General features: G+C 37.0%; 1 protein-coding gene across 6 annotated transcripts in view; it reads right to left on the bottom strand.

Annotated features, from left to right (window-relative positions):
• Positions 1–27813, bottom strand: part of LOC117162117 (uncharacterized) — a 104475-nt gene that overhangs the window by 33150 nt on the left and 43512 nt on the right. For 5 of the 6 annotated variants that reach the window (XM_076623872.1, XM_033343965.2, XM_033343969.2 and 2 more), the window contains exons 4-5: positions 15049–15133; positions 13924–14047 (exon numbers count right to left, since the gene is read on the bottom strand). In XM_076623872.1, coding sequence (XP_076479987.1) covers positions 13924–14047; positions 15049–15133 — 209 coding nt within the window. Of the gene's footprint in view, positions 1–4959; positions 7685–13923; positions 14048–15048; positions 15134–27813 lie in introns of those variants that run through there. The other variant, XM_076623873.1, reaches the window with a different exon arrangement.

Here is a 27813-nt window from a genome sequence, read left to right on the forward strand (position 1 = left end):
GTATTAAAAAACTTAGGTAAAAACAGAAATAATCACAAAACGTACAATTGGTACACAATATCAAAGGAAAAACTAACAGAGCTATAAGAATCCGAAATACTATAACTGGAAGAAGAGGAGGAGGAGGTATTACATCAAGTAGCCAGTATAAGGAGCACAATCGAAATTACAGCGTTTTTGGATGACACAGATATAAAGCACTAAGCTTAAACTATCGTCCGATATATCAATATATAAAGAACCTAGCAGAATTAAACAGAGAAGAATATCTAAATTACATACTACGAATAGTTTTCATTTCCGACATATATATATATATATATATATATATATATATATATATATTATTTTAATACGTTATATTATATATCTTAACTTTTTTTTAATATTTAGTATGTATTTATCTTTGTGTATGCAGCACAGTGGTGTATATATATCATAAATCTTTATATATATATATATCAAGATTTATTATTTATCTAACTATAAGTTTAATTTTCTTATGACTCGTTGCATATAATTGAAAGTGTTTTTCGCTTCCTCTCTATTGTTAATGATTAGTGTCTGGACGGAGTCTTTTCCTTTTGGAATTTTTTCTCCTTGCATATCATATTGTTGGTATGTACACAACCCAATACAATACTATATGTATATAAGTATATATACGCAATTGTATACACTAGCATAGATACATATTAACCATTAAGAGAAAGTTAAGTAATATAATTTAAGTAAATAAAACACAATAAAATAACAATATAGTATAGTGTAAGAAAGTACTAAGAATGCAACTATCTCTTTGTAATAGACCCTAGGCTTTAAGTACAAATAAATTGTTATTATTATTAAGTAATTAAGGAGACAATACGGATCAATGATAATTAAAGACGTAAAGTACAGAAGAAAGTAAACATTATTTTAAGTACCACGTTTTAACATTAATCTCCTATGTAATTGTAAATTTCTGTCGAATTGTAATGCAATTGTAATAAAATTCTTTATGGTAAGATAGTCTGAGATAATGTAGAAAAATAACAGAGAAATTATCATGTAATTTGTATTGCGCGCTTTCGTGGAAAGTCTGCACCGGAAGAAACACGTCTATCAATTTGTTCAACGAGTTATCAGAAGTTATTGAGTTATGCGTTGAAAAAGACGTAGAATAATCAAATGAAAAGACATCTTTATGAATCATTTGATGCATAATCTAATTTACGATTTAATTGTCGTTTTAATTAACGATATTCAACGTTGCATACATTCTGATACATACACTCTAAACGGAATTATCAATTTCGATTCTTTGTGTTCTTTTTAGATTCATATCGCTGAGAAATAAAAATAAATTCCTTTGTTTCCAGCATGTTTAAATGTTTATAACATTTGCGTCAATATCTTTATATCCAGTATGTATAAAAAGTAAGTGTAGAAACTAGTATCACTACTATTAGTTTCGCATCTCCTATATCTGTGGAGATCTGTAAAAAGGAATCCATGCAAAATTGACCTTAACCTTGAAATTCAAGATCAAATTCTTTCCACTGAGTTTCACTAGTTTTTGGACTCGCTTTATTTACGATATGGTTATATATAGCCAGATTATTGTAGCCAGACTATTGCGTATGTACACCTGATATACCTTTATATATCACATTTCTTCCTTGTTTCTTTCTTTTTCAATCTACGTAATAGCAATTCCAACGTGTCAGCTAAGCAGTTCCGGATTTGTATTTCTATAATATATTTTGACCACGTTTCTTAAGAAAATTACATGTTAATTTTAGGCAATGGAAAGCACGTTTAATTTAATGGTGTAATTATTCAATTCAATAGTAAACTTTATCCGAGATGTAAATATATTATAAATAACATTAGTTTTATATGAATATCTCCCTAACTCTAACATCTAACATCATTTTGTAAGAGAACGGTTGAGTTGCCTTGAATCTTAAAGTCGAGGTCAATTTTATACAGACTTTTACAAATTTCTATCGATCCAAAGGTGTAGAATCCCGTTGTGGGGGTTTTTACACTTACAATTTATACAAGAGACTTTAGTTTAGACAAGACTATAGTTTTTTAATGGACGAAGACATAAGAAAGTATTTTCATCTTTTAATGATAGAAGAAATGTTTTCACATCTTCTTAAGATAGAAGAAAACATCGCAAAGTGAGATTAAACGATTTCGAATGGAATATTTCTTGATAAGGAGTCTCTTTTAAAGGCGAAGGTATTTCACAAATTCATTTCGTGTTTTTTAAATATTTCTTCGAAGGCATAATTTTAAACGCGTTTATCTCGAAAAGTGATTTTCACACGTTTAATTCCTTTTTACCAGAGCACGTCACATATACATAGTATACATACATGGTATAGAAGCTACAACTGTTACAAGATATTTATTGAAAGTACACATTTCGGAAAGTGCACCAAATTATTTGGATAGTCAATTATCCATTGCATTAATAAGCACAATATGTAACGAATAATGAGACAATCTTTGTCATTAATTGTATGGTTAAAACTTTATTCATGCTGTATACTAATTCTTCACGAAGTGTATGTGTAATTTGTACGTACGAAGGTGAGTCATCTAAGAGTTTAAGCTGAAATATTTTCGATATTATTAATTATGTCGGAAAACGTTCCGGATAAAAGTTGAATGGCTTCAAAGGGAACATGTTTCAACGTTATGCAGTTTTTTTTGTAGATAGGCGAGCGAAGGAGAAAGGTTATACGGAGTCCAACTTCGTTCTTTTAAATGGAATCATATATTTTTTAATACATTAATCGATGCAGCTCGAGATTCTGTATAAAAAATTATTAACCTACTTATATCGAAAAACTATTAGTTTAAAGATATTTTAACTTATAGTTTGTAAAACTTATCGTATGAAAGACAAGGAAAAACGTAAGGCACAACTTTTGTATTCGTTTTTCTTATCTTTCATACGATAAGCTTTAGAGATTAAAAGTCAAAATATGTATTAAACTAATAGTTTTTCTCGAGCTGTATCGCTTAATGTATTGAAAAATATATGATTCCCGAAAGAAGCTTAAATTCTTAGATGTCTCACTCCGTATATTCGAATTAGATTCAAATTTTACTATTATAATTACGATAGTCGTATTTTATTATACAGCCAACAAAATTTAAAAAATGTTTGCATAATGAACATAATGTATTCCTAAGAAAATTCTGTGGTAAGTGTCGAATACTTTCACGAGTATATAAATGAAGACAAATTTCTGTTGAAACATTTATGTACAAACAAAGATTCGAAGGCGAAACTCAGACAGAAAACGTAGCATGCTAATCAGTTGTGCGAAAAAGACGCAATCTTCCGGTTGTCGTTTCAAAAGGTGTGACAATAAGCAAACTCGTTGTCGGGTGAAAGATTTAAGTAAATTCATTGAAGATCCCTTGTGAAACGCAAAATACTCTGAGAGAACAGTTCGAATCTTAAAAGTGCGGTGACTCACGGGTGAGAGAAGTGAATAGCTGTGGTTCAGAAAATTTTCAAGTGGAACATTGTCTATGCGATGTATTTAATACATCAAATTAAAGACGATGAACGATAATTGAAGAAGTCAAGGCAAGAAAGGGATAAACCGCATTTTTGGCGAAATTATGTCGTTAAGCGTTCCTTTGTGTCTGTCCGAGAGCGATTTCTTAGTACTGTGAAATAAATCAGAAATAAAAATGAGAAGTTTACTTTGAAGATATCGAATAACATTATTTTAAATTAATATTTACAAAGATAATATGTTTAATTGGATATAATATCCGCTTGACATTTTAGTTGCTATAAATTTAATATCAATTAATATAAAGTAATTAAAAACCAATTTACTAACATAAAGGAGAATAGTTAGTAGAAAGTAGAATACTAGAATATAAATAGTAGAATAGTTAAAAATATAATAGTAGAATAGAAAATAGAATAGTAAATAAAATAGTAAAAAAGTATTAAAAGGAGTATATTATATTAAAAAGTACAAAAAAGTATTAAATAGAGTGTTGGTATCGGTAAATCTATCTTGACAATATCGAAGTATTATTTTCAATTAATTTTCACGAATTTGTCAATACCATAAATTCATCATCGATTAATATAAAATTGATTTAGCCAAAATCAATTTCCCTATAGTGGAAACAAAACATAAAGTCGAGCATTATTACCGTATCTACTTTAAAAATGTTTAATGATATTATCCGCGATCAATATTTCCAAGAACGATATCCTACTCTCAAAATACTACTCAAAATTTTAACTTTATTATGCAGTAACAAAAACATCAGCGACCCGATATCAGACTATTAATAAAGTATTGATCTCGGCATGAACTAGCTGCGTAAAACAAATAGAAAATACAAAAAATATGGATAAAATCTCATTTCGATAAAAATCCAAAGTCAACGATAAAATCCAAATAAAAGATGATTACAAAAAAGGAACGTTGAATTGCACCAACGTAATTCGATATAAAACACAAAATCAAGACTCGCGTGAAATAATTGCTAAAAGATCAACATCGAAACAAAGACCATTCCAAAGAAACGAACCAATATAATCAACGTGGCTAATATAATTCGATACAGAGCCAAAGTGAACAATTAGATAAAATACCTTGGGAAGCTAAACAGATATCTTAGGAATAACGAAAGATCATTATAAAAGGAAGAATCATAAAATTCACCTAGTCCGCTCCAGAAATTTTTCAATAACGTGTCAAAAACAGGAACGTGTCATATTCTTCCTCAGCTACGATAAACCCGTAAAAGCCGACCGCGTTCACTTATTATCCAATCATGAAACAAGGAATTAACACGTTGTAACTCTCACCCCAATGCCGTGGTAAATCCTATTAGTTTCTATTTTCATCGATGATCGATGACAAAGAAAAGAAAAAGGAGGAGAAGGAGAATCTTCAAACGGGGAGAATCACCAATCACCTTTCGTACAGGACATCGATACACGTTGCAGGATAGGTCGCAGTATCGCGGTGTAGCCGGCTCCTTGATGGCAGACACTCGATAGCCCATCTCATCCTCGTCCACGTTGATCCTTCGTTCCTTCTCCGATGTATCTACAAACCCTCTGTTGTTCTCCATGATCAGTCTTAGACGATTCTTCTCCGTTTTAACGGTCTTCGGGTTCTGTGGCATCGCACGAGGAAGAGGGATCATCGAGTTGCCGCGTGTTCTGACTTCGAACTCGCTCGTCTTTGACGGAGAAAGCTCTCTTCTTACACCAGACGTTGTTTGTCTGAAGCTCCTTTCCCTATTTTCACCCGGCATAACTTTTCTTTTCTCCGATATTTTATTATATCCTGTATAATTTTTCACCTTTCTCTGTTTTATCGTTTTTATCGTATTCTGTCTTCCTGTAATCAGCTGATCGGTCAAGGAGCTTCGATCGGACAGAGAAATCGAGAGGTTAAATCGAAAGTTTAAGTCGAGAGGTTAACACGAAAGAACGGTGGAATGACGCGTCGCGGCGCCCGGTGTAACCTGGCTGGTCCGACGTCGACGCACACCATCAGAAAACCTCTCTTTTCCAGGTCTCGACCCTTCTTCATCCACCGAGGGGCAGCTTCATCGCGCTCCATCGGGCGTCGAGTGCGTCGGCACGCATGCGTCGAGGCAAAGATTTTCGAAATGTTCCTCTGGCATTTCATCAACACCTCATCTCGACTGCGCCAAGAGCCCCTTTCATCTGCCGGTTCCTTTTCGCGACTTGGTTAATTATTATTTTTCACGTGCCGTTTCGTTTGTACTTGTTGCTTGTCCGACTGTTTCTTGCTTCGTTACTCGAAAACGTAGCGACAGACCGTTTCTACGGGCCTTAATTGGTACGCTGACCTCTTGAGAATTTGTGGAATGTGTCGTCGAGCGAGGAACTATTTTTTTCTTTGCACTTCTGACGCTGGTGTAGAGAACGATCGAACGATACGATTTATAAAACGGACCAGTTATCCACAGTGATCGCTATGCATCGTAAAATCTTGAAACTGGAATTAGGAATGTAGTTACGTACCTGTCAAGTACAGTCTTTTTCCGGATACAGTGCGAGGAACTTTCTTTTCCCTTCTTATTGTAATTTTTGTCTTCTAATGCGAAATTGTTTGTTGTAATTAACGTTTATTACATTCTATGTCTGGAAGGTTCTGAGTGATCTTAGAATTGTAATTTGTAGAATTTCGGACGCTATTTTATCGAAGGAACAATAAATTTCCGTATACTTAATCTTGTACACTTGGTATTACGCTTTATAATTCTTAGTATTATATCTATCGTAGTATCTAGCTGAAGTTGATCTAGGAAGAATTTCTGTTCTCATTCACGATTCTTTAAGAATTTCGTTTCCCTTCGCAATGTTATTTTCCTCGTGACACAGTCGATGGTTTGGTATTACAGGTTCCATTTATAGTTGCACGGTACCACTCGACTCGTTTACGACCCACGTTTTGCCATTCGTTTCGCAAATCAACCGGACGCGCCTTTTGCGGTGAGAGATAAAGAAGGAAAATCAGCTTTCTTCCTTCTCCTGTCTGACTTCTTCCGAAGAAAATTTCAACTCGATATCAACGTCTTACTTAATCTTATTTTTCATTACCTTATTCGGTCCTTAATTCCCAAATAAATTTGTCCAAAAATACAAGAGACGCATGGTATGTTCAATGCACCTCTCACTTTCTTTAGGCTTTCACTGTCGTAAAAGAATCTTAATACCATGCGAAATCGTAGTTTGCTCTTCCAATTTCTTGCGAATTTTACTTTAAAAATTTAGTACATTTCGAAAGAAAATCACTAGCTACCTCGATAAATCCTGTCATTCGATTTTCCTCAAATATATGACGTTTCGAAAGAGATTTCCAAAATTTTTCAAATCATTGGTCGTAATCCAAAAGATCGCCCATTCTATTCAAATCCTCTGTTCAAACATACATCCTTTTCAATTTCCGTGCGAGCGTTTCTACTTTTGAAGCTATTTCCCAAGGAAATCTACCGGTCTCTTCTTTACCGATCTGTGCTCGCTAAAGAAATTTCTGTTTCTTTTCAATTACAGGGATTGTCGAGGACTCCTTCGCACTGTGAACATGCACCACTCCGATTCGACTTGAAAATACACGTTATCCTGTGAACAATCGCGACTCGCTGGAACGTCGCGTTCGATTCGTTATTTTCTCGCCCGAACGAGATCGAAAAGTGCCCGAAGGCAAAGGTATCGCGGTTCAAAGCGGTTCATCCGTCAAAAAAATCAAGATAACGAGGTTTGACAGAGTCGCGCACGTTTTCCCATACCATGGAACGCTCGCACCGATATATCGTCAGGGGAGATTCGTTTTTAAGTACAATTCAATCGTCACTGTCGCTTCATCGTTGTTTCCGGGGAGCATGGAGCACCGTTCACAATCGATTCACTGTTTTATACGAATAAAGCGTTCTTATCTCACGTTGTTCGCACTTTGTCTTCTTCTTTTCCTTCCTTTCTTCGTTCTACCAGTGAAATTACGAATCGGAACGAAAAAATTACGATGAAAAAACGTTAATGAATGGAAGGCGATAAAACCGGAAGATCGAGGAATAACGAGGTATCGACGGGTACATGAGAGCACGGAGCGCGTTCAGGACTACGTAGTGTTGGTAGCTGAAATAAACTGACGTAGGTTAGGGGATCGAAGAACAGCTGGGCTCGGCCTGGCTGCTGTACGCCATCACTGACTCACTCAACCTCTTCTCTCACTCTTCCACTCCATCCTTTATGCAATACCTCTCGCTCTTCCAACACTGTGTCTTTTTCTATCTCTCTTTTTATCCTGTTTTCTCTCTATTCTCCCTCCCTCGCTCGTGCACACTCCGTGGATCCGTGACTGTCCTTTTCCTTCTTACGCTACTGGATAAATTCGTTTCTCTTTTGCTCTGCCGCTGTCGATGCTACGTACGTCCTTTCTCCGCTGCGTGAAATTGTCCTGCCTTTTTCGACGTTTCGATTTGCGTCTTTGATTCATTGGTTTTCTCATAACGCACAAAGGATCGTTCTCTTTATCTATCGAGTAATATTAAGTTTTTTTTTCACTTTTACGACAGTTTAGTCTTTTTTAGAGCCGCTTTTTATTCTCTCTTATTTTTTATTTTCTTGGTTGCTTCTGTTTTATGGTAAGCTTTAGAACACGTTGTGTAATTGCATTTTTGCGTGCACCGTTTCGTTAAACAAGAGGTTGTTTCGTTTTTAATTTCTAGTAGAAGTAACGTTACGTCATCCGTCATTTCATCGACTTCTTTGCGTTTTTATATTTATATACTTGAGATTACTCCTTTGTTCGCACCATACTATTATTCTTATTTCTCTTTTTTTTATAGTTCACACCATGCACAGCGAAATAGCGAATATTTACTCAATTTACAATGACCTATTTTATTACATATGTCAAGAATTTGTTACTAAATTTCTATCCTCAGCCTAAAATAATTTTTTTCGTGCTTCTGCGTAAATCGCAATCAATTTCAAACGAACCTGTGAACGGAAAAGTCTTCGCTTACTTACTTTTCACATACCTACTAATATAATGTATGCAAGGTCATTTATTTCCCCTCATTCACGTTTTTCTGTAAACTACATTTTCTCCTTTTTTCCACACAAATTCCTTTCTTCTATTCGCTGTATCTTTAAGAAACTACATACTATTTTATACTTAGAATTATTATCTTTCCTATCGATTGTATCACCTCCATGTTTTACTTTATTCTTATCTTTTTTCTGTTATATTTACTCTGTTTCACGGTTATTGAATGTTTTATCTGGGATATCTAATCAAAATCCTTTTTTCACCTCATTAGGGACGAGTTCTTGAGCGTAGATGGATCAGGAAACGGATTGGCGCCTTGGTATATCGATTAGAATGCAACGTGCGTCAAGTGGAAGGTGCTCTTTATTGTTCTTCGTTATCGCTGGTTATCAAATACTTCGCATATTATTCTGTATACCGTATTTCCTTTATTGATAAAACGGCGTTTGTGGTGTGTGATTTAATCAGTGATTTCGCGATTTATCCGTAAATTTGTTCCGATTGCTCTACTTTGTGCAATGTGTACATTACGTCAATAATAATACTGACAGGAAAGGGTCGAAGGCGATATTTCTTTTTCTATTAAAATTCATGTCACCTTCCTTAATAAAAAATCTTCGTATTTCAAATAAAAGACATATAAAAGGTTCAAAATTCTTTATATAAACAATATACTGCTTTGTTTTACTGTTGTATTTTTACTTAAAACGTTTGACCCATAATCATTTATAAAGGCAGAATAATTGTATGCCTATTGTTACGAAATCGATGATACGATGATTGTTATATTTAATATTTGTGTCGCTTACATGCATTATATTAATAATAATATTCTAATCAATAATAATAATAATAATAATAATAAGAAGAAGAAGAAGAAGAATACACTTATGAAATAATAAATAAAATAAATATATATGTAGTACTATGTAGTTCTATATGAATATAATGTAAATTTTATTTATGGAAAACAATTGATGTAAGCTTTCGAGATCTTTAGAAATTTATCGATGTATTCATGCATATTTATATAATTTGTATGATATTTAATTCTTTATAAATTGCTCGTATTTATGATTTTTTAACTTTATTTTTGCAGAATTCAGTTTCCATAAGATATCATATTAACCCAAGTATTATTTTGCAAAATTAAAGTTACAATGTCTTTTAAACTATCGTTTTCAGACACAAAAACCTTGACCTCTTTTTGTTGAGAAATAGATCCATCTGTAAAAATGGCAATGTTAATAAATACATAACGCGATATTCGTACAAAATCTCCATTCTAAAAAAAATATTTCTTGAACGAAAAATATGACGATGACCTAATAATTTTTTCAAGTACACAGATATTCCAGAAAACTCAGAAGTTTATATCAAATCCAACAGCCACAGTTTCTACGCTGGAAGCAAGGGGGAAAAATCGTAGCTCGATTCCCCATGGCGTGATACACTTGAGCCATTTCGTGGGACAGAAGAAACTCTGATCAATAACATTACCCCAAAGAGAGGCGGCAACCCCTCTGCAACGACTACTCCCCCATGATGGTGAGCGCATGCCCACGAATTAAACGGCATCCCTTCTTGCGATTTCACCATGCTAGCTTCCCCTCTTTCTAAGAGGGAAAAGACGAAAAATAAATATGCGGCAGAGCAAGAACAAAGAGACACCGCGTTTGTACGCGACTTTTATTCAGGCTAATCAACTGACCTTGATCGTGAAAATATTTCTGATGAAGGAAAACCGGATATAAAATATGATTTCGTGCAGAACCGTGCCAAATATATTCTCCATTGCATTACTCAAAACTATAAATTGCAAGAAGATGTAAATATTCGAACGATCGGAGCGCTCACCTTCCTTAACGTCGATTTTTAGAAGAGAAAGTGAAAACACTTGAGGGACTAGGCCCTTCTCCTTACTGCGCGGAGTCCTAGCGGGCTCTAACGATTTTACAACTGCAACGACTTTGATATTCTTTGTACGATGGTCAACGCGGACGCATTTCAAGCAGTATTCTACGCGATCTCGAATATTACGAATTAACGTTGCGCTTTTATAAATTTTTATAAATTTTGCGATTTTATATACATCTTGTTAGTTTTCCACACATTTATCGTCGTATCGTAAAGATTATGTATGGTTGTAAAGCTGATAGTTGGAAGCGATTCAAAGCCAAAAGGCAAGAATGAAATAAATAAATATACAAGAAAAAATAGTTTGTCTCATATAATCCCACTTCTGATATGTGGGAAAAGGATTTAATTTATGGTATCTTCCTCCTGTGTCTTCATTTCCTCTTCTTAAAACCGACGGTGACGAAGGCCAGACAACTGATCCCATGGTTGGGATCTTTGAGTTTTCTTACAAAATTTATACTTTTTGGTTGAATATTTTAATATGAAAAAGCTTCGATTCTTTTCCTTTTCCTTATGTCAAGGTTGATCGATATAAAATTTCAAACTCTTACATGACATCATTGTATCATATAATTAGTGTATTTTCGATCTATCGCGGGGAGACGCGATCGACGGGAGTCGTAAATTCCCGTTACGATTATAAGAATCGACGCCACGAACAGATCGATCCCCTTATTTCTTGTAAGATAATAGAGGTGATTGATGTGGTATAACACTGCGATTAACAGGATTATAAAATTTATATTTCCAACACTTAATACACTCAAGAGTTACACCGTTACGTGTGATATAAATGTCGTAGACGATACTTTGAAGTATGACACTCCGATAGATGAGCACTGACTGTTCTTTCGTAGTAGAGCAAGGCCCTTACAGTTGAATATAAGAAGAAGTCGACTTTCTTGGTATGGCAGGAATAGCAATTGAACTGACTGAATATAAATATGAAGTGACTGCTCTGTAGTGATGAGAATCAGTGAAGTTCGTTCTTGCGTGATTACGGGGGAAAGCTCGACGTGGGTGTGTTTTTTAAACTAAGGACGTGGATTCGTTTTTCACACTTTTCCTTAGAGAAGCGAGGGTAACTATCCGCGATGCCCATTGGTTATAGCTAACGTTAATAAATGAAGATTGGAAGAGGAAGTCTTTTGACAAATTTAATAGCCAAAAATGTATAAAATGAACTTAACTTGGTGACGAAAGTTTATAAAATGTTCGAAATATAGTACTTATTACGCGATATTTAACAACTGAAACAAATTTCTGCTTATATTCTACTGCTTCTTTTTACCAAATGTCCAGCTGGACAAATTGTAAAGTACAAATTAAATAATAAAAAAAAAATATTCTACTTCTTCAATCGCGTTCGTGAAAATACGAATTTGCATAAATATCCACAATCCGCGGTATAATTATTAAAGTTGAAACTTTCGAATATGTGTCATGAACGAACTGTGAATTTGTATGCAAATTCATATTTTTATGAACACATTTAAAGAAGTAGTAAAATCTAAGTAAGCTTCTAAGTTTATAATTTTGCTTTGGATATTTTATACATTCTTACATATTATGTTCGTTTCGTATATCTCTGCATTTTTTAATTTTTAATAAATACACAAGAAGCCGTAGTCTATGGTACTTGTGAAAGAAATAATCATTAATATAATATAAATAGAAAGAAATATCTTTCAAATCTTAATGAATCTGATTGAAACATTGAAACGTATAATCTTTATTTTTATATCGATTATACTGCTCAAACTTAACTATACAATTTGTAGTATTTTTAAGCTGAATCGTATGCAATACAGATTTTTCAATGTTTTGTACATTATAGTGATACTAGTGATTAAATAAAGTTTATTATTTTTTAACATAGTGACAGCATGCTGATTAAACGAAACAGAGAACGTTAGCAGCAGCAAAGATTGTCGCTTCTAAGCTATCACGAAATGAGTAATAATCTGCTCGAAATAACATAAATAAAGTCTACCCTAATCTGGACATCACGCGAACTTTTCTCCGCTCCTTTCGTTCTTATTTCTATCTATTAACGCCAAGAGGGTAGTTCAAGGGTCGTTGACTTAAATCTATAATAAGAATGAAAAAAATAGAGAAACATAACAGGTATAGAGATATAACAATTAATACAATCGTTCTATACTTTTTGCAAAGTTCGTTAGATTTCACTGTCTTATAATAATTTCGAACGAGTGATTTTGTGACGTTATTTTAATTGACCGAGTATCTAGCAATAAAATAATACGCAAATGTTAAAGATTTCCATTTTCCATACAAATTAAAAATATTATAATAAAGGAAGTAAAACGTTCAACTTACTGATAATGATTTATTGTTGAAAAGCAATAGAAAGAACTAATAACAATAACGCAAACAATAACGATACTATTTAATTGTAATCAAAAATCATCAAATGGTTTGATATCGGTATTTCATTGTTTAAGGTCGTTTCAAGACCCCAATGTCATTAAACTCGTGTTGATGTCCATTATGGCATGTAATTATAAGCAACATACTGAAAGCAAAAAAGTGTTTATGGTCTTAGAATAACCTTCAATATGAGTTTGAGGCACTTTAGTTTATTGTGATCGTGCCTTGAACTCGTGTCCATCATAGCCGTTTTTCCTTATTTTCAATAACAAATAATGTAGTTGTTTAATCCAAGTCAGAAATCCTACGCAACACACATTTATATATGCGAAAAATTGCCGCCAATGCTATAAAAATCAATAGTGGAATGCTTAGAAGGTAACGTTAACGAGTGTGTATCGATTTTAAGTTAGTTCAAAACGAGGATTATCTATGATGACAAGTTGCAAATTACAGTGGGACAGTTTAGCGCGGATGCTGCGTATTATCTTGTTCACCACTTCAGCGTATCATCGTCATTAATGTGTGGCGCGGCATGCTCGATACTTTAGCGTGAGTGTATTAGTTCGCTAGCACTGAGAAAATTTTTACTGAAGTTTATAAAAAAACCAACACGCAGAAAGACAAAAAGAGAGAGAAAAGAGAGAAGAAGAAGAAAAACACAGCAGTGCAAACATACTTGACGTGAGTACCCTCGTTAAAAATCTCATCGCCGAGAGTAATTTACTGCGAAATTATAAATTATATTTTGGCTTTGCTAATAAGCTCACATTTCTCTCGTCTCAATTTTACTCCCGTTTGTAAAATTAAAAACGCAGGATAACGTAGCAGACAAAATTTTAATAACTCTAACAAATTATAACACTGAATATTCTTTTCTTTATTACGTGTATTGCTGGGAAGTATATTTGTTTTTTTAAATATATCGGAGTTCTGTTTGTAGTTAGTCATTCTGTGCGTGAAACATCTATTTGCTCCGTAAGCTATTTTCCATGTGGACTCGCATTGATCAAAAGGAAATATTGAACCAGCTTACCTGCAGCTTTATTGGACGATGGCTTCGACTTCTCCAAGTCAAGAGACGGCTGGTTAGTTCTCCTGCTCGTATGCCTTCAGTAGAATCTAAATTTTGATAAAACCGTGGTCGAAACCGGAAATTTCTGTAAAACAAATATATAGAAAATAGGATAATATTGTAATACCAGGTTTATGTTGTAATATTGTAATATTAGGTTATGTAATATAAAATTAATTAAACATACAAATGTCGAATGTAAAATTTCATTTAGAGGAAGTGGACTTTATTTTATTTCCCTGTCATTATAGTATTATACTGTACAATGAATCTATTTGTATTTCGTTGTTGGATTTTGAGGAATATTATAGAAACATTATTGGTTAAAAAACAAATAACATGGATAAATATTTACCATTTAATGACAGGAGAAGCAAAAAAATGAATATTACGATATTTTAATAAAATAATTATTTGTTTTATATGCCATACATATGTATATATACATCAGACTACAGACCTTTTCATGATATAACAAAGATTGGATTTCAATATTTACTGTGCTATAAATATTAGAAACGAAAAAATTTCTTTGCAATTATATAATTATAATATAATTTAGAGAATATAGAAATATACATATCGAAAGTTTTTGATAAAGATACGAATGCCTTCGAATAATGGAAAAAATAAGCTGTTCAATCCATGTGCAAAGAATAATAGAACAAGAATGATACATCTTATATAAATGCGATGCTTTATTAAACTTGTTACGCAATATGATATTGATATTATCATATTTCATTAATATACCATTATACCAGCGCCGAATTATTTATTTATAATAATTATTACTTACTAACTTTAAAATTAAAAAACAAACTTGTTATAAATTATAACCATTTCTTCCCGCAAGAAAATAAAATGTTATACATATAAAATACAATTACAATTTTTTTCATTGACGAAGCAAACAAAATTTGGACAGAATTTCTGTGGAGATTTCAAGCATCTATCGATGATACTCGGTAAAACGGTGCAACAAGATGGCTACAATTTCCCGCGTTAAAAGATACGCTTCTGTCGTAGCGAGTGCAATTCTAAAGCAGAAGTATCTTCAAAGGCAAGTTTAATGCTTGTACTCACTTGTATTCCGCCAACGGGTTCTGTCCTGCCTCGTCTTTTCTACTTTTCTCACACTGCTGTATCACGTTGTCCGTTAGGTGTCTTCCTGAAACATGATATTTTATAGAAAGTTAGCGTTGAACTTGCAAAATAACGAGGAATTTTGAAATTATAACCAAATCAATTAAATTTTGCAATGCGTGCAAATGTGCAACTGTTTAGTGACACTAAAGGGGTTTCTTTTGTTTTATATCCTAAAATTAAATTTGCAGTTTGTGACCACAATAAAGTCTTATTACATTATTGAGATAAGGAGTTTGTTTTTTAAAATAAATGTCCAATATGTATGGAAACAAACATACAGTACAATGTACGGTACAACGATATGCAATGATTTTTAAATTGCTTTATACATAATAATCGCTTAGCAATTAATAGTCATCGATAAATTATATTGCTTCAGATTAATTTTTTATTAAAAGATGTATAACAAAATAGATAAAAATAGATAATAGGCACCTACTCTTGCTTAATATAGAATCATACATGAAACATTAGTCGATAGATTTCCTTCATCTCTATTAAAATCAAACTATTTATAACAAAAATCCATTAGTCTGGAAAATACTTTTGTTGTGAAATCCTATTAATTGGTAAAGATTATCATTTTGAAATTATTTCTATCTTCTAAATAAAACTATATTGTTTGATGTCTAAAAAATTTGATTTTTCTTTAAATAGGCATTAAATTAAGAAATTTAGTGCTTAGATTATATGATTTATAAAATAAAAGATTATTAAATTTTTTATAAAGAGAATTTCGTCGATATTATGTTAATATGAAAATACAGGGTGGTTGGTAACTGGTGGTACAAGCGGAAAAGGGGTGATTCTACACGAAAAAAGAAGTCGAAGATATAGAATAAAAACTTCAAAAAAAATTTTTTTTTTTTAATTTTTCCATTGAGACAGCGATGTACAGTGAGATCCGTTATAACGAGACGCGATAAAGTGCACGCGTACCGAGCGAAAATTCAAAGTCGATTTTCTCGAAAACAAAGCCTCAAACGAAAAATTTTTATTCTATACATCCTGTATATTAACTTGTTAATAGCAGCGTTATATTGAATCAACCACCCTTATTATCCCAAAAGAAATAAGTGATCGAACGATTCGTGGCGTCGATTTGTCAAATCGTAACGGGAATTTACGACTCCCGTTGGCGCGCTTCTTCGAAATCGCGTCTCCCCGCGAACGTCCGAAAGTTCAAAGGGTATGTTCTATCTTTGATTATTCGATAATTTTAACGCAACGGATATCCGCGGGCACTTGCAACTTGGTTGAATGCGCTTGTTCCGCAAGCAACATTGCTTGCTTTTTACCTATCAACGCGCTTCACAAAAATAACCAAATTCTCAGGGAATAGAGAGAGAAAAAAAATAATAAACCGTCAGAAGATGGTAAACAGAAAAGCGCAGTCGGTCGTGACGTAAGCGGTGAGAACTAAAAAACAGCGAGGACGCAACACTCCGGCGGGTGTTTCACGATTCCACGCTGAGAACTCCGGATTACACGCGTGTACGCACTCTTACCAACTCCGTCATCGCGCAATACATAATTACGAGAAAGAAAAACAAATTTATATTTCGCTTGTATTTTATTCATATTTCTTGCGTCGAGTCGAGCAATTTATACAGCAAATTTAATTTCACAAGTTACGAAGTAATATCGAAAGCACTTTACGTAGCAAATGGAACATTAAAGATGGAGTATGAATGATACAATTTGTCATCCATTTCTATCATCGATAATACGAGAAATGCTTTTGTAAATATGGGGTAAATTAGTTTGTAGAATCCTAGTTTGTAGAAATAGCGTAGTTGTTTCTTCTCGATTAGTGTTTATGTTTTACTTAATCTTTATCTTTACTATTAATATATATTTATCTTATATATATGTAGTATAGTGTAGTATCGTGGACGGATTGCCTGGAGATATCGGGTGTGTGTTGTCAGCGTTGTCAAGGAGTGTTGTCAGCGTATTATAAAGAGAACCGTTGTAACGAGAGTAATTAGTGACGAATGGCGACTGCGTAAACATAGATTGACGGAGCATTAAACGATATTGTAACAATCATACCGTTACCAAACCTACTAGTATTATATTATTTCCTACATATATTATTATTATATCTCGTTCGTCCTTATTTAAGAGTTACATGGAGTTGAGCGTACCAGTAACTATAATATGCTTTGTTGAATTTGACACACAACGTGTAACCGAAATGAGTTTAGTTTACTTCTACTTTATTTTTGTCATTTTTAATTTGATAAATTAGATCGAATTAAAAGAAATGGACAATATAAGCGAAAATAGTCAATAACTCCATTTTTTAATATTCCCAAACATTATTCTCAAATTATTTATAGGTCGCAAGCATTTGTCTGCAGTTTCTCTACTTATTATACATATTATCTGTAATAAATAAGCTATTCGTACAAACACTTTGACAATTTGAAAACATGCAAGAGGAGGAATTATTTACAAATAGAATAAAATTTATCTATACTTCTATAGCTAGTTTCTGAAATTATTATTCTACTTGATAATTCTTTATATGCAATGAATATCGTGGAAATAAGAATGTTAACTAAATTTACCAGCTCACATTTTATTTGTCGTATTTTTTTTTAAATATATTCACTGATTCTTACACAGGTTAGTTTATTTCTATAAAAATTTCTCCATATTAAGAATGTTAATAAAATAACGAATCTACCGAACTTCTTAACATTCTGAATTTTCCATTTTGTATTTTTCAGCTTCTCGCGCATTCACTTCCTTAGTCTTATTCTACAGTTTATTCCAACTAAATAATAATGATCTATTTCCAAAAGCTGTTCACAATTTGGCAGTATTTTAATAATTTCGTGAATAGTAACATATGCACGTTGAAATATTTCCATCAAATTAATTTATAACTCGAAAGAGTATGTTTTATGTGTACGTATATTAAAACTGGAATCAATTGAAATGCATGGAATTTCGAATCTTAATTCAGCACAGGACCGTAGAGAGTTGGTACAATAGAAAAAAGGATGTATTAAAAGCGTGTTTCACAAGTTGATGATCGATTTCCTGCTTTAATATTCATTTACCTCAGTCTGTTTCAACCGTAAGCCGAAGTGTATTGTATGTGAATCACGATGGAGCCTTTACACACAGCATCGGTGACGAAAGTGCATAAATATGCAGTTTATTCACACGTCCGTATAATTGAATGGAGTTTCAGACGAAACAGCCCAAGCGCTCTCCTTAAATAGAACAATCGAAGTGTATTCTCTAACGTTCCCAATGTTACTAAACTTTTACTCGTAATAACAAACATAGAGGACACATAAATTTATCGAAACTACTTATTTAGAAATCTGCACGTCGTTCCATTTTTACTTCAAGCGTGTGTTTCTCAAGAAATGTATTTACTTTTGCGAAAGCTTATTACACACATCATTATAATACTAGAAGTACCAGTGTTCTTCATTTGGTTCTGTCAAGTATGTTTTCTTTACATCTTCGAAACGAACACTAAAGAAAGAGCTTTCAGTATTAAAAATAATTTGTTACAAGTAAGCTACGAACATTCATGCAAATGCAAATCTACAGATTTGTTAAACAGAGATTTGTTGTACCCACTAAATATTATGACTACTTTATTTTAAATATTTTCTGTATTTTTGCATACTATATGCATTCTGGATATTTTTGTATTTTTAGATTCCCCGCAATTGCATAAAAATCTGACGTCTGGTTATGAGCGACAAGGATTATACAATAATCGATAGAAACGATGTTTGTGCAGAATGGTCGGCAGAGTACTGACTGATAAAAAGCTTTAATAACTTGAAAACAAAAAGCGATCACGTCAATTTCTTTTCCTCATAATACAAAGAAAATTATCATCCTTATCCATCGCGACAGACACGAAATTTTTTAAACTTTTGATTAGACGATCATGAACATTTCTTCAAACATGAAGAAAAATTCCTACACCTATTTTGCATATTACGATATGATTAAAATGCGAAACAAAGTACAACTGAACAATACAAAAAATTTTCAACTAATCGAAAAATAGAGAAAATTAAAAATTAAAAAATTAAAATCGGTTGGTACTCAGGACCCTGCTGATTACCCTGTGAATGTTAACAATTTCAGGAGTTCAAAATTTATAGGTTTATAGCACGTATTAAGAGACGTAAAAAATGCTAATTGAATGAAGGATCTAAAATAAATTTTTCATAACAGAAGTAATCTCATATCATCTGTAAGAATCGTCATATATTATCAACTAAATGTAAGGATATGCACATAGATTTCATAACATATAAATAGAAAAATTAGTTCGTAATTGAGAAAGGGTAATAGAAAACGATAGAGAAGATGTTTATAATTGATTATCGAAAAACAAACGAAAAAGATACAATAATATTGCTAAGTTTCTAAATAATTGAGAATATATTTAATATTATTACCACATATTCGATATTATCACAATTTGACATTTGTAAGATCCTCGATAGAGTGAAAAAATATGTTTGGTCTCATATCAAAATAAACGAACAGTTTTAATAACACGGAACTATTTAATTGAATTTTGAAAATTGTTGATCATGTCCTTTCCTTGTGGGTTTCATTTGAACTCATAATGGTTATTTTATGATTTTGTTGCAGTAAATGGGATTCAGATAAATGGAATTCTTCTAGCGTACAATCAAAAATATAAACTTACTTATATATTGCATTAGAAACGACACGCTCATTTCCAGCGCGTGTCACACGCGAATCGAACGTTGTTCCGAACTTTCCTGTTTTCACATCTCTTCCAGTGTCAGCCAGGAAAACGCGGTAACCTCGACGAGTTCTCCAAGATAGACCACAGCCTACGTGTTTTCAACGGTCATCGTAAACGTTCCGACTCCGTAAAATAATGTTGAATTTATTACCGGCTAAATATAACAAGAAAAGTATTCGTGAACCGCTTGAATCGAGCACAAAACCGAATTCTCTTTCTAATTTTGAGGTTTTGACATCAGCATTGTATGAATTGCAACTGTTTCGCGCAAACGAACGCGTAAGTCGATTATGCAATTGCTTGAAGATTGTTATATAAACAGGAAAAGTATGTATGCGGACAATGTATGCAGTTCAAAAATAAACTATCACATCGAACTCGGTAATAAGATTCTTCTGGTAATCTAAGACTACATGTATGTACAAGATATTAAAAAGAAGAAATCTGATTGTAGGATTTTAATACGGTTTTAACGAGTCACGAGAAGAAAGAAAATCAAAAAGGTAAATAAAGTGTTTGAAATATTCAAAACAGAATGATATTATGCAACAAGTTTATTAAAAAATTATTTGCTAATTACTGAGAATAAGGGCGATGTCGCTGATTTCAGTGACCTCGAAATATATCGTCATGGTCAATATTCCGAACAATTTCTGCCTATACATATAATCGTCGCTTGGCTTTAGATTTCAAGTTATAAATAATTTATATTTAATACTACATGTATTGTTTAACGATTTCTTTCACAAATATTTATGCTGTAAATAATATTTCAACGACGGTAGGTCATATTTGATAAGTTTTTAAGCAATTCCACATACCGATTTATCGAAAATTATTCCACGTCAGCGTTGCCCGCCGGTATTGGCAGCAGGATATTACTCCCGCCCAATCTATAAACCAGTGATTTTTCTTTTCTTATTTATACAATATTAAAACTGGTTATCATTCTCATCAGTGGGTTAAGTTTAGATTGGTTATATAAAAATGCGACCGTTTACTTCAAAATAGGATGCAATCGTAATTGTAATTTATTCGGAGCTTTTTTGCAAATATCTTGAAAAAGAAGGCTGATCAACGGTTATCTATGTACTTATATCGGAATGTAATTCCTTGAAGGCATCTAGTAATAAGGTCCATTTAAATGACAGGGTTTACAAGTGGTGGGCTTACTTACAAACTTTTAATTTTGATATTGTGTATCGAGAAGGTAAACGAATGGCTCACGTAGATTTCTTTCCGCGGAATCCCATAGACATTGATCATAGTATAATTAACAAAGTCAAAGAAAAGAAATTAATTTGACCGAAATCTCAGAAGATTGACTGTTAGCAGAATAACGTCGGGATCTTCAAATTTCAGAAATCGTCACTAAATTGCAAAATGATGAGCTCGCGGAAGATGTCACAAATGCGTATGAATTACGATCTGGTACCATTTATCGTAAAATACAAAGAGAAGGCAGGACTCTCTTCTTGCCCATTGTCCCAAGAGGTTTTAGGTGGTCCGTTATTAACCATGTGCACCAGTCAACTATGCACTTAGGTTGGGATAAAACGCTTGAAAATCTGTACGAGTATTACTGGTTCGAAGGAATGGCGAAATATGTTCGTAAATTCGTAAAGAACTGTCATGCTTGTCAAGTTTCGAAGGCCAGTTCAGGTAAAATACAAGCTGAATTACATCCTATACCTAAGACCAGCATACCTTGGCATACAGTTCACGTGGACATAACGGGCAAACTAAGCGGTAAAAGTAATTCGAAAGAATATGTCATTGTTTTGGTCGACGTCTTCACTAAATTCGTATATCTGCATCATACTCGTAAAATAGATTCCCTTAGTGCCGTTAAAGCACTTAAATGCTATATTTTTATTCGGCAGTCCTTGCCAGATAACAGCGGATCAAGAGAGGTGTCCTACGGGTAAAGAATTCCAAGATTTCTGCCAAGGTAAATACTAAACTCCACTTAATCTCAACCGGTGCGAGTAAGGCCAACGGACAGGTAGAGCGTATTATGGGTACGTTGAAAATTATGTTCACAATCATAGAAACGACCGGAGGATCGTGGCTAGACGCGATTGGCAAAATACAATTGGCTTTGAATTGCACCACCAACCGCGTGACTAAATCGAGTCCATTGGAACTATTAATTGGTAGAACAGCAAAGACCTTACGACTCCTTGATACTCGATAATATCGAAGAAAGAGAAGTAGATATCTCTGATGTAAGACCGCAGGCAATAGAGAATATAGAAATTAGTGCTAGATACGATAAAGGTGTATTTGACGAAACTAAAGCTAAAGTAGTTAGGTTTAATCTTGGTGATTTTGTATTACGCAAAAACGAGGAAATAAAATCAAACTAAATTAGATCCAAAATTTAAGGACTCGTTTGTAATAGCTGAAATTTTGGAAGGAGTTAGGTGTGTTTCGAAAACAGTAGACGGTAAACGATTCTATAAATACAGTCACGACAGATTGAGAAAAATGCCAGATAGTTGTATTCCCGCTGAGTTGGATGTCTGCAGCGATAGCGAGAGCAGTGATCATGGCGATATGAGTACCGCGATCTCGGAGGATCATAAGCACAATGCTCATACCGTCTAGCAGATTATGTTATCAAGCTCGGTAAGGTCGTGTGATAAATTCACACGCACCATGAGTGATAATGTTATGAAGCTCGGTAAGGTCGTGTAGTGGATTCACATGCACCATGAGTGATAATGTTATAAAACCTGTTAAGGTCGTGTAATGAGTTCACATGCACCATGAGTGATAATGCTATGAAGCTTGTTGAGGTCGTGTGATAAATCCACATGCACCCGGGGGAACAATATAATCAAACTCTGTGTGGTCGTACGATCCAGAAAAAAGAGATACATTTGGATGCGAAATCGAGAATGGCCCATCAGGCCATTGCGATCAGACTGTCCGCTTTTCCGTACGGCGTACCCTCAATAGCCTTAAGCATCCGTCATAAACCCGAGTCACTTGCCTGCTAAGGTCCTTCAAACAAACATCTGGTTCCGAGGAATTTCTAAAGACTATTGTCTACCACGGCTGGACAAGGGAAAGTTGGTTTTTCTCACGCACGCTGCAACTTTCCTCCCACTAACCACTTTCTCTCGAGGGCGGTTAAGACCCTTCGTTTAACCAATTAGAAACGAAGCCTATTCCCTCACTTTCCTAAATAACATCGGCACCAACAAATCCGATGGTCCCGTGCGCTAGACACACCCATCCTTAGCTTTCCTCCGACACATCATCGTCTCCCAAGACGGTACTGATTTTACATCCTTCGAACGGTCAACATCCTTCGAGCGGGTATACACACCCGCAGATCAGTCACTCACTCATCTCGTACACACGCACCAGTGTAACTATCCTCGTTAGAAGTTGTGGAATAAACGGTGAAATATAACTTACTACTGTGTCATATTCAATCAACCACCTCTGTTATCTTAACCGAAACAGGGGAACGACTACTTCGCGGCGTCGATTCACCGAATCGTAGCGAGAATTTACGCCTCTCGCTGACGCGTTTTCCTCGCGACCGCGTCTCTCCGCGAACGGTCGTAACAAGTAGTACTTTCACCGTAGCCAAGCAAGTCGATTACGACCTGGGCTTTGGAAGAAAGCGTATTCTGTTACCCCGTTGATCGCGGATTCGTTGTTGGACCTAGGATCATTGTCATTAGCTTCTCGAGTGTCTGATTACCGCGGTTACTTGTCAAATTCTGTAGTAGTCGTATTTGCACTTGTTAATGCCTTCTCCATTGCATAGCAACAATGTGTAATCCAAATGAGGATACACGATCCTGATGTCACTCAACGTGCAAGTTGAATAGACTCCGTTGCAATCCAAGTGGAACTGCCCTTATATAGTCTTCTCTCCACCTCTCGGGTCAATCTTTGCCTTTAAGGAGTGCTATATAATTATTCCATATTTCTGTTAGGTACACGTCCCTCCCGTGACCGTGGCTACGCTCAGTGACCTGTTATGTCACTTCGAGTTCAAGCCCATCGTCATAAACCTTGAGCACCCATAATCGGATTAGAATATTACAACTATTTCTTAGTTTTATTACTTAAGTGTGGCTATAGTAAAAGTCTGGACTAGGGTATTGGGGTTTTCCCCAACATTCCAAAAGGGAGGTTCCAATGTCCTTTCATCTACGACATATATATTACAGAATTCTCAAGAACATATTTCAAGGTCATTGTTACGCCACGAGGCTTACCGCAAGCTGTATTTCTAACCGTCGCTCGCGGTCCTACAGTGTCGCAGACAGATCGTCTTATCTGCCCGACGGAACATACACAATGTATCGACGAGCGTATAGTTGTCACCAAGCAGCGAGATCTAGACACGTCGATTTTGGTCCGTTATCTTTTCCACAGAAGAAGGCGGCATACGTGATCATAGGCGCGAATATCTTTTCAAATACCTACGACGATCCTTCGCAAGTAGTCAAATAAGCGACACCCGAATACGGGTGTCGTGGCGGTCAACGTGTTAACGACCTACACGACACTGCTCGTCGACACGTGGAAACAATACAGATTATTACAAGAAGAATTAGAAGATTTAGGCGAGGAAGAAGACGCGCGCGTTTTCGAAATAACAAACACATATTACGATCTGGTAGTACGAATACACACTCTCATGGATGATGCACCAACATCGTCGTCGAAATCGCTAAGCTGCGAGTCATCTAATGTCGCCGAGTCGACATCAATTAAACTACCAGAAATTCATTTGCCTACTTTCCACGGTACCATCGAGAATTGGCATTCATTTTACGACTCCTTCTCGTCCACTATAGATCGAAGCGAGCGACTTACACCCGTACAAAAATTTCATTATCTCCGATCCTCCTTGACCGCAAAAGGCCGCGCGAAGTATCCAATCGTTAGACATCACAGAGTTAAATTATTCAATCACTATTGACGTTCTTAAAGGAAAATTCAATTGCCACAGTCAAGTCTGCATGCGCCACTGGGACTTGATTTTCGACTATCCGAAAATAACCAAAGAGACACCCGAAGCCATAGATGATTTTCTCGAGACGGTCAAAGTAAATCTCCAAGCATTAGAGAAACTCGGCGAACCAGTCATATCAAACGTCGTTCTTATCAAATTATTCACATCGAAGCTACCCTCAGCCATCATTCGCAAATGGCAACGCACATTATCTGACAAGAAAATGCCGTCATATACGCACCTGGTAGACTTTCTTAAAACACGGACGAACGGCGATAGGACAAGCTCAACATCAACCGCGATAAAAAGGGCGTCCGATCAACATAACCGTCAGCGACAAAACGCGCCGCGAAGTCACACATTCACCACTACACATAAGACGTTGGTGTGTCCAAACTGCCAAGGACAACATGAAATATGGAATTGTGATGTCTTCAAAGCAAAGTCGCCCAAGGAACGCCTTGAAACCGCCAAAAGGGCGTCACTCTGTACTAATTGTTTAGGCAAGGGACATGCACTTACTCAATGTTCCGCCGGTTCATGTTGCATTTGCAGACAGCGATACCACGTGGCCGGAGCCGTCGGGAGGATCGGACCGCGGAAAGCTCCTGGTCCCGATGGAGTCCCGGCCCACCTGTGGAAGGACGTCGCCGGGGTCTTGGCCCCGAGACTAATGCGTCTGTTCGACGGATGCCTGTCTCGGGGTGAATTCCCCGCTTCATAGAAGGAGGGGCGGATAGTCCTGCTGCCAAAGCCAGGGCGCTCTCCGGACACGCCTTCCGCCTTCCGGCCGGTGTGCCCTTTAGACAAGACTGGCAAGCTGCTGGAGAGAGTGGTGGCTGCCCGCTTGGAGTCGCATTGGAGTCCCGGAGTGTTCCCGGACTGCACGACGGCCAGTTCGGCTTCCGGAGAGGGTGGTCTAACGACCGACACTGTCGCCCGTGTCCACTCCTTTGTCGAGGGGGCCGAGCGGCGTGGTTACGTGGCGTTGGCCGTGTCACTAGACGTGGTCAACGCCTTCAACAGCATTCCCTGGGACACGATATACGGCCCTCGAATTTCATCGGGTGCCCGCGTACCTGCGGGGTGTGTTCCGGGCGTTCCTCCGGGACTGGCGTATCGTCTACACCGTCTGGGACGGAGGAATGACTGGGAGGGTTGTACACCGCGGAGTCCCGCAGGGTTCGGTGTTGGGTCCGTTATTATGGAACATCGCGTACGACGCGGTGCTTCGGACTCCGAACTCGGCACTGGCGTGCTACGCCGACGACACGTTGGTGCTGGTCTGGGGCGCGGCATGGGGTAGAGCCGTCCGTCTGGCAGAGCTGGCGGTGGCCTGCGTAGTCGCCGAGATCAAGGGATTGGGAATGAGGGTATCCCCCGAAAAGTCCGAAACAATGTGGTTCTGCCGCAGGGCCGATCACGGGACGCCTGCGGCAGGTTATCGCCTGAGATTGGAGGAGACTGAGATCGGGGTCCGAACCAGCATGAAGTATCTGGGCTTGACCCTCGACAGCCACTGAACCTTCGGCGCTCACTTCGAGCGCCTGGCACCGTCTGTCGAGGCGACGGCGAACGCTTTAGGAAGTTTGCTGCCTCGGCTGGGCGGGCCCGACGTCGGAGTGCGCCGGCTGTACGCCGAAGTGGTACGATCGAGGCTCCTCTACGGAGTTCCGATCTGAGGGGAGGACCGGATGACCAACCGTCGTAGTCTCCTAGCGGTCAGAAGGCTGCGCGGGACGGTAGCCATCAGGGTAGTGAGGGGTTTCCGCACCATTTCGGCGGCAGCAGCGGCGGTGCTCGCCGGGTTCCCCGTTCGAATTGAAGTGTCGCGAGATTTATCTCGACACCCGGGGTCTGTCGGGCGGGATCTCGCGCAGGGAGGACTTGCTTATGTAAGTCTATGGGGGCTGGCAAACCCACGTTCCCGCAGCCAGGGAGGACCGTCGGGACAAGCGTCCCGCTTACGTGAGTCCTCTATATACACCGCAGGGAAGGTCGCCGGGAGTGTAAGACGTAAGGTACGGTTACACTCTCTCTACGTGTCCTTGGGTAGTAGCGCACCCCTGATGCCAAGGACGGGACCGTCAGGATAAGTTCCCGGGTACTTTGTACCTTGAGGCCCCCGCTTACGTGAGTCCCATCTGGAACTGCCGAGCACGGTTAGCAGGTCGCCGACCGGCAGTGACGTGGCCGTACATCCACACGATAGTCCCACCAATGACTTAGGATGGTACCGCGGGGGTCGTGTGTAAGCCCCGAGGGAGTAGCGATCCCTCTGCTCGGCCAATTATGGGTTTGGACTCGTGGTGGCATTGGTTGATGACCAAGATGCTGGCAAGAGGGCCGATTTAAGGGGTACTGGCTCGTCTCAAATGGCCTTCGGCGGGTGAGCAGCGTCCCACCTGCTCCGAAACCGTCCTGGAGAGACAGAAGGGCTTAGAATGTGCCCCTTTCGACCTGAGACAAGCGGCAGCCCCTGCAGGGTTAGCTAATCGAGGTAGCAAGGCACTGGGTGCCTTGCGCGATGGTTGGGCGTAATCCCAACGCCTATGGCCCTAGGGGTGCCCGGGTTCTGTGTGGCGATAAGTAGACGCCGAGGAAAGCACCTGTCAACGAAGTCTGACAATACTTGTCGGGCGGGGTCGGCCTGGTGGGCGCCGACGTTAGGGTTCGGGCTCGGCAGGCTTTGCACGACAGATGGCGCGTCAGCTTCGACACGAGAACGGGCGCGCTGGAGCTAAGAGTCCTCGGGGTCGTCCTTCCAAACTGGGACGTTTGGTTGGACGGCGGCGGGCCTCCCCTGACCTATATGGTGACGCAAGTGCTCATCGGACACGGTTGCTTCGGTGAGTATCTGCACCGAATCGGGAAAGGGGCGACCGCGCGTTGCCACCACTGCGATGCGAGCGTGGGTCCGGCGCAACACACGCTGGAATACTGCCCG

The sequence above is a fragment of the Bombus vancouverensis genome, chromosome 13 (assembly GCF_051014615.1).
Source record: "Bombus vancouverensis nearcticus chromosome 13, iyBomVanc1_principal, whole genome shotgun sequence".
Classification (NCBI taxonomy): domain Eukaryota; kingdom Metazoa; phylum Arthropoda; class Insecta; order Hymenoptera; family Apidae; genus Bombus; species Bombus vancouverensis.